The sequence below is a fragment of the Schistocerca piceifrons genome, chromosome 2 (genome assembly GCF_021461385.2).
Source record: "Schistocerca piceifrons isolate TAMUIC-IGC-003096 chromosome 2, iqSchPice1.1, whole genome shotgun sequence".
NCBI lineage: Eukaryota > Metazoa > Arthropoda > Insecta > Orthoptera > Acrididae > Schistocerca > Schistocerca piceifrons.
Genome location: NC_060139.1, coordinates 728,007,507 through 728,020,731, shown reverse-complemented (window position 1 = coordinate 728,020,731; position 13,225 = coordinate 728,007,507). Strand labels below are relative to the sequence as shown.

The following is a 13,225-nucleotide window of genomic DNA, read 5'->3' as shown; positions in this document are numbered from 1 at the left end:
CACTTTTCTTCTGTTGAAAAATGGGCACCATAGCTAAAAATTTGTGACCTCCAGGGATATCTGTATTAAGAAAGTTAATCTTGGCAATATGGAGTAAGTATCGGTTGGAAATCCAAGCTGAGTCAAAGAAGTGGATAAAAACAACTTTGTTGGTCTACCAACACTCCGTACATGTTTTGAAGGCCCCAGCATTTGATTATGGATCCCTGTTTTATTAATGGGTTCTAAATACATTCAAGTATCTTGAGTTCTGCAATTATTGGCAGATATCTCACTGGGCATAAGGCAGTCAGTGTGGTACCAACATAATGGGTGTCCCTTCTGTTCAGCACATGTAGAGGTTCAAATGGCTCTGAGCACTATGGGACTTAACATCTGTGGTCATCAGTCCCCTAGAACTTAGAACTACTTAAACCTAACTAACCTAAGGACATCACACACATCCATGCCCGAGGCAGGATTCGAACCTGCGACCGTAGCAGTCTCGTGGTTCCGGACTGAGCGCCTAGAACCGCTAGACCACCGCGGCCGGCCACATGTAGAGACAGACGCATTTAGAGCGTTCAGGAAAATATAGAAAAAAGTAAGTTAATGCGGGTAACTAGGAAATGCAAACCCATAAAGTTCAAAAATAGCATTAAATAGTGTCTTGCTTGACAGAGTCATTTCTTTTAAATATCTGGGCGCTACATTGCACAGCGATTTCAAATGGAACGAGCATTTGAGGATTATGGTAGGAAAGGCTAACGGTAGACTTCGGTTTATTGGGATGCTTCTAGCAAACTGTGGTTCATCTGTAAAGGACACCGTCTATAGAACGCTAGTGCAACCTGTTCGTGAGTAATGCTCGAGTGTTTGGGACCTGCAACACGTCGGATTAAAGGAAGACATCGAAACAATTCATGGGCAGACTGCTAAATTTGTTACCGGTAGGTCCGAACAACACGAAGTGTTACGGAGATGATTCGGGAACCCAAATGGGAGTACCTGGAGGGAAGGTGACGTACTCTTCGACGAGCACTATTGAGTAAATTTAGGGAACCGGCATCTGAAGCTGACTGCCGAATGACTCTGTTGCCTGTAACATACACCGCGCGTAAGGACCACGAAGATGAGATAAGCGAAATTAGGGCTCGTGCGGAGCCTTAGAGACAGTCGTTTTCCGTCGTTCTGTTTGCGAGAGTAACAGGAAAGGAAATGGTTAGTAGTAGTACAGGGTGCCCTTCACCGCGCCGTAAGATGGATTGCGGAATAATCAATGTAGTTGTCTCTCAAAACAGTCTGCACACTAGCAAAATTTAGCACTTCTATACTTTTATCTGTGGCGAAAATTAAAACTGGAGATCTTTGAGGAAATGCCTTATTACACGGACCAATGCTTCCGTTAACTCCAGATATCATTCAACGTGCCGTATTGTTTCTCCAGGATCACTGTATAGCGCGTACCTCGAGATCAACATTTTGAGCATCTGATATGACAGCCGTTATAGTAAATACAAGAACCGTACCTGAGTAACGTGTTTGCTTGCATTTGGTATAACAGAACAGATGTTGCGAAACGTCTTCTCCTGACGGCGGGACAGTGGTTTGTAAAGCTGTTAACTTAATATTATTTGATCAAGTCCCATACATGTAACGTCGCTGAATTTTCCGTGGATGCCTCTTGCAAATGCAACAGAAAAAGGTATACAGTGCCATTAAAAAGAAATTATAAACGAAAGAAATTACTTGCGAACGTCAGGAATACAGCCATATCACCCGCTATAACTTGAGGAAGACCGTACCTCGATATATTTAGTCATCCTGCGTATACTTAGGGTGGCCTGTCGCAGCTACTTCATCCTGCGTAACCCACACGTCATTGGCCAGTGCAGTTGTATCTGGCGACGGTGCGTGTTCCCTAATAATCTGTTTCACTCAAACGAAACTTGTTATTTCGATGCTTTATAATAAATATCCTCTTCTCAATTATATTGGCATAATTTTCTGTCCTTTTCTTTCCTTCAGACTCGCGTATGAGTCCCATTCTAGTCGTGACTTCCTATTAAATGTATGTTCCAAAGGGCACCTACGCAACTGAAAACTAGGAGCGTTCATGACAGTCAGAGAACTGTGGCAGTCAGTTTGCATATTAAATCGGATAGCTGGCACACTGGAGATTGTTTCGGCCCCACTACGTGCATTACGTCAAGATCTAATAAAATCGGTAATTTTTTATATAGAAGACTGTGGATTGTTGTGTTATAATGGTTGAACTACGTGTTTGTATTGGTAGCACTGTCAAAAACAGCATCGTATGGTTTCATAGTGTAAACACGCGTTGTATGTCGAAGTGCTAACATTATTCTGAGGAAAAGTGACGAATAGATTGGTAAATCTCTCAAAAGTGAAGTATGACGCCAAAACGAAGTGTTTTTAAGAAACGTGGGTTTCACGGTAATAGATTTTCGAATGAAGGGAAAAATTGTGTTCAACATATGGCGTGTGAAGTTACAGGCAATGAAATACAGGCAAACTCGTCTGTATCTAGAGAAACACCCACTAGCGCTTCGAAGATATAAAATAAAACGTTGTCATTCACAGTTTTCTCAAAACGAAAGTGATGTAAATGGTATGTTAAGTTACGTTCTGACAAATTTACACATCCTAACAAGAGTGTTAGGTGAATGTGTGTGTTGTAAAATATGTGCGGAGCCAGTTAGTTTACATGAAGACAGTGAAGTATCAAATTGACTAGCTAGGAGACTTTCCATTAATTGTGCCAGTTGTGAATATACTCATTCATTTTCGAATTCCGATAAGTGTAAAGATAATTATTTTGATGTAAATGGTAGGTAGTTTTATGGATTGAGAGCTATTGGCAAAGGACACTCTGCAGCGGAAACAATGTGTGCCATGATGAATATGTCACACCCACCTTGTAAAATCGACAAGTATGCAGGGTTTTATTGGAGCTGCTGTGGAATCTGTTACACGTGAGTCAATGAACGGTGCTGCAAACGAAGCTGTTGAAATAAAAGATGGTATGACTGACATACGAGTAGCTTTTGATGGCACTTGGCAGAAGCACGGCTACAGTTCTAAGAATTCTGTTGCTATGGTGACCAGTGTGGATTCCGGAAAGGTAATAGATTTCCAGATTTTAACCAGCGATTGTTATAAGTGTAAATCAGGGACTGAAGAAGGGCATATCTGTGACAGAAATCATGAAGGAACAGGTGGTGGTATGGAGGCCTCTGCAGCTATTGAAATTTTTAGTCGATCTGTGAACGAAAGGGGAGTGTGTTACACTAAGTTCTTAGGTGATTGAGACTCAAAAGCATATAACAGTGTAGTAGCTGCTCAGCCTTATGGTGCGAAGATTATCACAAAACTGGAATGTGTCCAGAAGAGGATGCGCACTAGGTTGAGGAAGTTGAAACAAAGTTTGAGAGACAAGGAACTTTCTATTGGTAAAACCATAAGAGGCAGGCTGACAGACAAAATGATTGACGAACTACAGCAGTATTATGGGATGACCATTACAAATAATACTGAGGATATGTTGAAAATGAAGAAGGCAGTATGGGCTACCTTCTTCCACAGACTGCTGAAAAACCAGTACGCCACCATTGCCCTCCTAGACCTGATTCATGGTGCAATTACCGCAATGCCCAGTACTCAAACAGTTCATACAGCCATAAACATTCCATTCCAGCAGAAGTCATGGATATTATAAAACCTATTTACAGAGACCTGGCAAAATGTGAATTACTGAAGAAGTGTCTGCATGGCCAGACTCAAAATCTCAATGAGCCATTCAGTGATCTTAAATGGACTCGCTTACCAAAAAATGTTTTTGTTGCAATGAAGACAATAAAGTGAGGGGTCAGTGACGCTGTTATTGCTTTTGATGATGGAAACATTGGTAGGGTGAAAGTGCTACAGCACATGCGAATTAATCCTGGAGCAAACTGCATCAGAGAATTTGAACAGATGGACAAGGTTTGCATTGATAAAGCAGAGTGTGCAGCACAGTTGGCCACTAAGGAGTCCTGAAAGAAAAAAAGAAAAAAAAATTGGAAAAAGATCAGGAAGATGATATACAGTATAGTGTACGGTGCTCCTGAGTGACTAAAAATAATTATTTTTTTTTTGCATATATTAAGGAGTGGGGCAACCAAAGAGTACGATAAGTGCACTTCGGAAATAATAAGAGACGCAGAAGAAGACGCGCACGCATACCTGGGCAGCACGACGACGCGGGCCACGGTGATGAGCAGCAGGGCGAGCGGGCAGCCCAGCACGGAGACGCTGCCGAAGGACTCCTTGTGGTGCTGGTACTCCACCTCCTTCTGCTTGTCGCTGAACGCCAGCGTCACCAGGTGCGTGTGCTTCGACAGGTCTCTGCGACACACCACAGGCGCTGTGTTAACGCCCAGCACTAGCGCTCGTACACGATCTTAATCTGTTCTTGCCACGAGTAATCGTTCTAGCACAGAAAAAGCCCTGGTGTCGATGAAATTTTTAATTTTTAATTTTTGTAAGTGCACTGCAGTGTGGTAAGTCAAATGTAGCTGATCTGTCAAATAGTTCTTAAACCAACTGTTAAATTCTGTTTTTTGTGTTTCATTTAAATGGATGATCTATAAATAGAACCACCATAAAATTCTTTTCATAATTTTTGTCACCAGTAGTAATGTCCGCCCCCGCTAGCTGAGTGGTCAGCGCGACAGAATGTCAATCCTAAGGGCCGTGGCTCGATTCCCGGCTGGGTCGCAGATTTTCTCCGCAGGGACTGGGTGTTGTCCTAATAATCATCATTTCATCCCCATCGACGCGCAAGTCGCCGAATTGGCGTCAAATCGAAAGACATGCACCCGGCGAACGGTCTACCCGACGGGAGGTCCTAGTCACAAGACATTTACATTTTTACCAGTAGAAATTCTTCCAGGACAATATTTAATCGGTCTGCATTTAAACGTGTACGAAATATACGATGCCATACATATACCACAAGAACGAACACCATACAGTTTACATGAATTAACAACCGTAGAACCGTTTTGAATTAGTACAAGCGATTTTGCACACTTTTGCTTTTGCGACTGGGCTCCACTTCACATGCGTGAAAACTAAACAGCAATTGAATTAGTGGGTTTTACCTGGTGTACCTGCACCAGAAAACGTGAAGATGATTTCATCTGACGGAAAAATTTCATCTCACTGATTTCCTCAGGTAGGCTAGAATGACATCTTTTGAATTCTACGCTACTTCTGACAACTGCGCGGGGGAAAAAAGTGAGAGATGCCTGAACTGCAAAAGAAATAAAAGAAATATATATTTCATCACGACACTGTACCTACTGTATGAAGGAACTTTGGCGATGGGTTTTAAGTTGAGAGTTGATACATACTGTTGATAGTACTGCCTTGTACTCAGTGGAAAGAAGAGGTGAGCTACAGGGTGGTGCAGCAGCTGTCGTAGGGAAGCCAGACAGGAGCAGAAATGAAAGTTCCTGGCAGATTAAAACTGTGTGCCGGACCGAGGCTCGAACTCGGGACCTTTGCCTTTCGCGGGAAAGTGCTCTACCGACTGAGGTAACCAAGCACGACTCACGACTAGTCCTCACAACTTTACTTCTGCCAGCACCTCGTTTCCTACCTTCCAAACTTCGCAGGAGAGCTTCTGTAAAGTCTGGAAGGTAGGAGACGAGGTACTGGCAGAAGTAAAGCTGTGAGGACGGGGCGTCAGTCGTGATTGGGCACCTCAGTCGGTAGAGCACTTGCCCGCGGAAGGCAAAGGTCCCGAGTTCGAGTCTCGGTCCGGCACACAGTTTTAATCTACCAGGAACTTTCATATCAGCGCACACTCCGCTGCAGAGTGAAAATCTGATTCGGGAGCAGAAATGATTAGAGAACAAGTAAATACATTAAACAGAAGTTAACTTATAGCGTTCTACAAATGTTGCGAAATAACAATGCAAAAGAACACACAAAAGTCGATTCCACCTATCAGATGAGTTAAGTAAGGATAAAATTTTCAGTATAGTGTTTCACGTAGCGGCCCTAAAGTGATTCTGGAAGGTCTGAACATATACCACCAGACCACGGGGTTATAGACGGTCAGATAGGAAAAGGAACATGCTTCCAGAAATAACCGATGAAGAGAATTTATTAAAGCTGAATGATGACTCGGCGACTCGCGTCAATACGCCTAGTCAAGGAAAGTTGGCAGCCGACCTAATTGGAAGTTGCATATCAGCGCACACTCAGCTGCAGAGTGAAAATTTCATCCTGGAAACATCTCCCAGGCTGTGGCTAAGCCATGCCTCCGCAATATCCTTTCTTCCAGGAGTGCTAGTTTTGCAAGGTTCGCAGGAAAGCTTCTGTGAAGTTTGGAAAGTAGGAGACGAGTTATTGGCGGAAGTAAAGCTGTGAGCACAAGGCGTGAGTCGTGCTTGGGTAGCTCAGTTGGCAGAGCACTTGCCCGCGAAATGCAAAGGTCCCGACTTCGAGTCTCGGTCCGACACACAGTTTTAATCTGCCAGGATGTTTCTTATTATGGTGTTACTCGAAGTGACTCGTATACTGGTGCATATTAGAATATCCCACAAGGATCGGGTCGCCTGTCGCTTCTAATTCCTCAGCCAGGAGACCAAGCGAATTGGGGCAGTGGTTAGCACACTGGACTCGCGGTTCAATCCCGCTTCCGGCCATCCTGATTTAGGTTTTCCGTGATTTCCCTAAATCACTCCAGGCAAATTCCGGGATGGTTCCTTTGAAAGGGGACGGCCGACTTCCTTTCCCATCCTTCCCTAATCTAATGAGACCGTTGACCTCGCTGTTTTGCCTCTTCCCCCCAAACAACCCCAAACCTCAACCAGGAAAGTCTACCAAAATTCGTTATCATATGTATATATGGGATACACGGAAAGCTGATTGGGAGATGTGTAAGACAAGGAAGTAATTGAAGATACATACGTCGCCGTAGCGGCGTATACAACTTGCAGAAGCCATCACAAATTCGCCTACGAAGCCATACAGCAAAAGCGGACGCGTTATATGCCAAGACGCTCTCAAGGGAATGGGGGAGACAGAACACAAAGGAAATATGAACCAAGACATTAATGCGAACTCACCACTTTAGACCCTTAAACGTGCGATTGCGAAAGCCAAAATTACTTTGAAACGAAAGTAAAGAAAAAGTTGGAAGACATCTGTTCGGCTTTCACTAAAACCATCACTTGTAGAAATTTGGCAGAAAATCAAGCGCTTCGCTAACAGAGGGAGAACCACGTTGCAGAAGGTTCTCCATAGCAGTACCTCTTAGAGGGAATCCTACAGGAACTTCCACCCCTCCCTCTCCTTCGCCGGCTTACAGACCACAAGAAAGATATGAGGATGCAACGCACGATCTTTTGCAACTGTGTAGTCTAACAGAGATGAAAAAAGAACTATTAAATGCGAAACATAGGCTGCAACTGAATTTGAAAATATTAACTAAATGTTTTGGCACCTCCCAAAAATAGGGAAAAGAACCTACTTAAGATCTTCAATAGAGTACCGATCAACGCATCGTTATTCCATCCATGAAACTAGCAAGGACAGTGACAGTTAAGAAACAAGACAAGGGTAAAAAATATGGTTGAATTCTAGAGACCAATGCACGCTAAACATTGTAACGGGTGATTAAGAATGGATTAGAGTGGTGGGCGGGAAAAGACAGGTTTTCTTTCACCGTACCAATTTGGGTTTAGAAGAGGAATGGGTATAAGCGAGATTTTAAGGTTTAAATAACCGTCGCTCACAAATCCCTAAGCTAAAATAAATACTTATTGGTAATTTTTGGGATTTAACAAGTTCATACGATAATGCTTAACTACCGATGTTAACGCATAAGCTGATTAACTAGGGGTGCGTCCAAAAGATTTGCTCAGATATACAACAGGTATTATTGTGCTGGAAAATCATAATCGGAAATCATGTACAAACAATGAAGAATGCCGCTTGCCGAAAGGATCTATCTTGCTTTTCAAAACATATAGGAGGGATATATATAATCTAGTGTGGGATAACATTGAGATCTTGCAAATTGCTGACGATCTAGCACTTATACAGCCGGAAAGGCATTTAACTACTGCATTCAGACAATAGGACAGTTGATTAGGAATTTCCAATCTTGCCTGCTAAATAATTCACTCGAAATATCCGCTAGTAAGACGTCCATCTGTGTGTTCACTAGAAACAGATGTACAGGCTTGAATCAAATGAAACTTGGCCCAAATAAATTTCCATTCAAGAAAACTGTCAAGTATTTACTCTTGGAAATAGATCACAAACTGACATGGGGCCCACATACTGGAAGAGTGTCAGGAAAATGCGATAGAGCAATAAATATCCTACGAACAGTTACGAGTATTGCCTAGGGAGCAGATCCCAGTGTGTCTAAGCATTTACTGAGCACTTATCCATCTCTACCTGGACTATGCAGTCATCCGCTATGGGTCTGCAATCACGTACACCCTATTTAAACTGGACAAAATATAGTGTTAAGCGCTATCCATCCGTGTCGATGCGATGAAATGGACACAAACAAATGCATTGTTATGAAAAACATTAGGTGCAACACTACACCTCCTACGGCGTTGTCTCGCATCGAAGTTCATGCTAAAATGTAGTTTGTTATGTAGAACATCCGGACGCTGGGGAACGACTATTTTACGGAGCGGCACTGGATCAACAAATATACTCCAACGTATGTTTTAGAGTAGATAAAACCATTCCAGCACAAAGTTATGCGTGCTACAGCTCTACAGTGTTACGACAACTGTGATCATGTAGCCCTCACAAATGCAAGGTAAACGATCTCTGTGAAGCCCCTGATATCCTTTTAGAGCAGGTCAGGCTGATACTAGAAATCTTAGGACACGTAACGGACGCTAAAATACTAACACAAATGAAAATCGATCCGTGTATCAGACAACACAAGCTTGGAGACTTTATAAATAACCTGTGGAAATGTCTATTATAACAGCAAAATTAGTAACTATTTGCAGAAGCACTTACGAACTAAGGAAACTGCATCGAGGGAAAAATTATTATCTTAACGGACTTGCGGGCAGAAGTCATGATCTTGAATCAGCCATTTTACACAGAGATTTTTACATAGTGGCAGAACGGCCGAGTCGATGATTTTTCGTTCATATAGAGTAACAATTATACACTTAAGCACCAAAGAAATTGGTATAGGCGTGCGTATTCAAATACAGAGATGTAAACTGGCAGAATACGGCGCTGCGGTCGGCAACACCTATATAAAACAACAAGTGTCTGGCGTAGTTGTTAGATCGGTTACTGCTGCTACAATGGCAGGTTATCAAAATTTAAGTCTGTTTGAACGTGGTGTTATAGTCGGCGCACAAGCGATGGGACACAGCTTCTTCGAGGTACCGATGAAGTGTGGATTTTCCCGTATAACCATTTCACGAGTGTATCGTGAATATCAAGAACCCGGTAACACATCAAATCTCTGGCATCGCTGTGGCTGGAAAAAGATCCTACATGAACGGAACCAACGACGACTGAAGAGAATCGTTCAGCGTGACAGAAGTGCAGCTCTTCCGCAAATTTTTGCAAGTTTTAATACAGGGCCATCACCAATTGTCAGCTGCGAACCATTCAACGAAACGTCATCGATATGGGCTTTCGGAGCCGAAAGCTCACTCGTGTATCCTTTATGACTGCAAGACACAAAACTTTACGCCTCGCCTGAGCCCGTCAACACCGACATTGGACTGTTGATGACTCGAAACATGTTGCCTGGTCGGGCGAGTCATGAATCCAAGGAACTTGCAAGTCAGCAGGAGACTGTTCAAGCTGGTGAAGAGTCTGTAATGGTGTGGGGTATGTGCAGCTGGAGTGATATTGGACCGCTGATACGTCTAGATAAGACTCTGACAGGTGAAACGTAAGCATCCTGTCTGTCCACCTGCATCTATTCATGTCTATTGTGCATTTCGGTGGCCTCTGGCAATTCCAGTAGGACAATGCGACACCCCACACATCCAAAATTGCTGCAGTGTGCTCTAGGGACATTCTTGTGAGTTTAAACACTTTCGCTGGCCACCAAACTCCCCAGACATGAATATTATTGATCATATCTGGGATGCCTTGGAACGTGCTATTCCGAAGAGATCTCCATACTCTCGTACTCTCACGGATTTATGGACAGCCTGCAGGATTCATGGTGTCGGTTTCCTCCAGGAGTACTTCAGCTATTAGTCGAGTCCAAGCCATGTTATTTTGCGGCACTTCTGCATGCTCGCTGTGGCCTTACACGTTTCTATGCAGGTGTACCAGTTTCTTTGGTTCTTCAGTGTACGAAACTTACGGAAAGATTAACCATCACTTGAGTGTATGATATGCTTTTTTACACGATCTGGATTTCAGCCTCTTCAAGTTTTACAAATTTAAAAAAATCATCTTACTTTTGTAGATCACACGATGAGTTGTGCTCCATACAAGTCAGATGATCCGTACCAGATAGGGTTGCTAGAAGAGAGAGAGAAGATCCAACGGAGAGCAGCGCGCTTCGTTACAGGATCATTTAGTAATCGCGAAAGCGTTACGGAGATGATTGATAAACTCCAGTGGAAGACTCTGCAGGTGAGACGCTCAGTAGCTCGGTACGGGCTTTTGTTAAAGTTTCGAGAACATACCTTCACCGAAGAGTCAAGCAGTATATTGCTCCCTCCTACGTATATCTCGCGAAGAGACCATGAGGATAAAATCAGAGAGATTAGAGCCCACACAGAGACATACCGACAATCCTTCTTTCCACGAACAATACGAGACTGGAATAGAAGGGAGATCCGATAGAGGTACTCAGGGTACCCTCCGCCACACACCGTCAGGTGGCTTCGGAGTATGGATGTAGCTGTAGATGTAGATGATTCTTGACATTTGTAACACTTGATGAAAGGCTTGTGTAGATAAGCATATGATACTGGCAAATGGCGGTTATAACTTTCCATAACAACCCAGTCGTTTACGAAATTATGCAGCGTGTCAGTCGGCTATACGCTCAGAAAAAGATGCCACGTTAAACTAGTCAAAGACGACAACAGCATCCATGGCGACGAGCAGGTCGACGAACTGGCTAAACAAGGTGCAGCTTCAGGAACGCGATGCTTTTCAAGGGTACCGCACACACGATAAGAATGAAGTGTGACGCACACACGATAAGAATGAAGTGTGACGAGGAAGGGAGAGCAACAACCAACAACAAAGGGAAACATATAAAACGACAGATCCTGTGATCCCGACAACGCTTTGATATAAAAAAGCAAGCGGTTCAAGAGAATATTATACAACCATTGAACGAATAAAATTCAGTCACCGCTTACATCGCCTTGGACTGATCAACAACCCTCTTTTTACTTCTGGAAAAGAAGAAGACATGAACATTATAATACCGTAACGTCCCGAGAGGACAAGAGAAATCGGACTCTAAATCAATTGTATAGTATTTGATACAGAGGCCCCCACAGCGTTATCACTCTTCTCGGAACGACAACATTGGGGGTTTTAAACTCATATACTCACCTCCCAAGGAATTAGGAGTGTCCAGATGGTCACGCACAGTAAATTGCGCATCCTTTGAGTGCCGTAAATTTTCATTATTGGGTCAGAACGGACCAGCAACACGAGACCATATGCAAGGACTGCTACTCGGACGAAACAGATGGTTCAAATGGCTCTGAGCACTATGCGACTTAACTTCTGAGGTCATCAGTCGCCTAGAACTTAGAACTAATTAAACCTAACTAACGTAAGGACATCACACACATCCATGCCCGAGGCAGGATTCAAACCTGCGACCGTAGCGGTCGCTCGGCTCCAGACTGTAGCGCCTAGAACTGCACGGCCACTCCGGCTGGCGAGGAAACAGAGACAAGAAGGAGAATCGCGTTGCTTGGATGACGCAACCCAGTTACTGAATAAGTCAGACGACAAATCGGACACATAAATTCTTGTAGATCCTTCTTTAGTCGAAAATAATACATTTTTTAAACGGAAATCAATTTAAATTTTATGCACTATGCTCATTGTACACATACAAATTTTATAAAAATACATACCTTTCTTGCAATAAATGGGTTTAAATGTTGTGCATTCGTAAAAATCAAAATTGACAAGTGTTACTAATTTGTATAAGTTACGGTTGGCTGTATAGGCATGAAACCAATGGACAATAAGAATAAGATTTTATTGATCAGGTTTTCTTTTTCACCACGTATAAAAAGTGATTTATTTGTAAATCTTTGGATCGAATGGAGAGGTTGTGGTTGTGTCAGTCGTATGTGGCAGTTTTCCACAACTTATAGGATCTCGACAGGAAAAAAAAGACAAATAAACTTTGGCATAGTCAATTCATCCAATCGAGAACTATGTCGAAAATTAAATGCATTTTAACCTAATTTGTCACTCATAGGTAGAGAAACTTGTACTGTACTCTTTACAGAATCGTAACAATTGACTCAGTTCCGTGAGTGTGTGTTACAGGTAATATAACTCCTGGAACTGGAGAGTGGTATAAGATATTCTGTTAATATATGGAAACTGCAGTAATCGCGATTTGTTACCAGGTTCGCCAACGATCATTTTATATAAGGCGACAGAAAGTGTGCTTTCCATGTACTGGTTACTAAATAAAACTGATAATGTCAAGAAATGGCGCTGCCTGCATCGTGTATCGCACCTGTCGTTTGTTTGTGGCGATCGCACTTTAAAAACCATGGAAAGCTAAATTGATAATTGCGTTGTAAGACTGACGTTATTTAATGTTACACTTTTCTTTTATCATTTTATTAATAGAGATTTCCTGCGCTTGGGCCATCATATAGGATGATTATAAATAAACTTCCGCTACATGAGAGGGGTCCCCATGAAAAACGGGTCACCGTAGAACACTGAAACTTTGTGGAAATTTTTGTGAGGACATAGTAACTAAACTTTAGTAAAAAAATTGTAAATTTGTGGTAAGTTCTTATGGGAGAAATTGCTTAGGTCATCGGCTGCTAAGCTTACACATTACTTAATATAACTTAAACTAACTTACGCTATGGACAACCACACCCATACCCGAGAGAGGACTCGAACCTCCGACGGGGGGGGGGGGGGGGGGGGGGGGAGCCGCGCGCACCGTGACAAGACCCCCTTGACAGCGAGGCTACCCCGCGCG

The 13,225-nt window shown here is 42.9% G+C and overlaps 1 protein-coding gene across 1 annotated transcript in view; it reads right to left on the bottom strand.

Moving 5' to 3' along the window:
* LOC124775800 (adenylate cyclase type 3) overlaps nt 1–13,225 on the bottom strand; it is a 458,110-nt gene that overhangs the window by 169,107 nt on the left and 275,778 nt on the right. Inside the window, exon 11 of the mRNA XM_047250630.1 lies at nt 4,225–4,386. Within this exon, the coding sequence (XP_047106586.1) occupies nt 4,225–4,386 (162 nt within the window). The remainder of the gene's footprint in view (nt 1–4,224; nt 4,387–13,225) is intronic.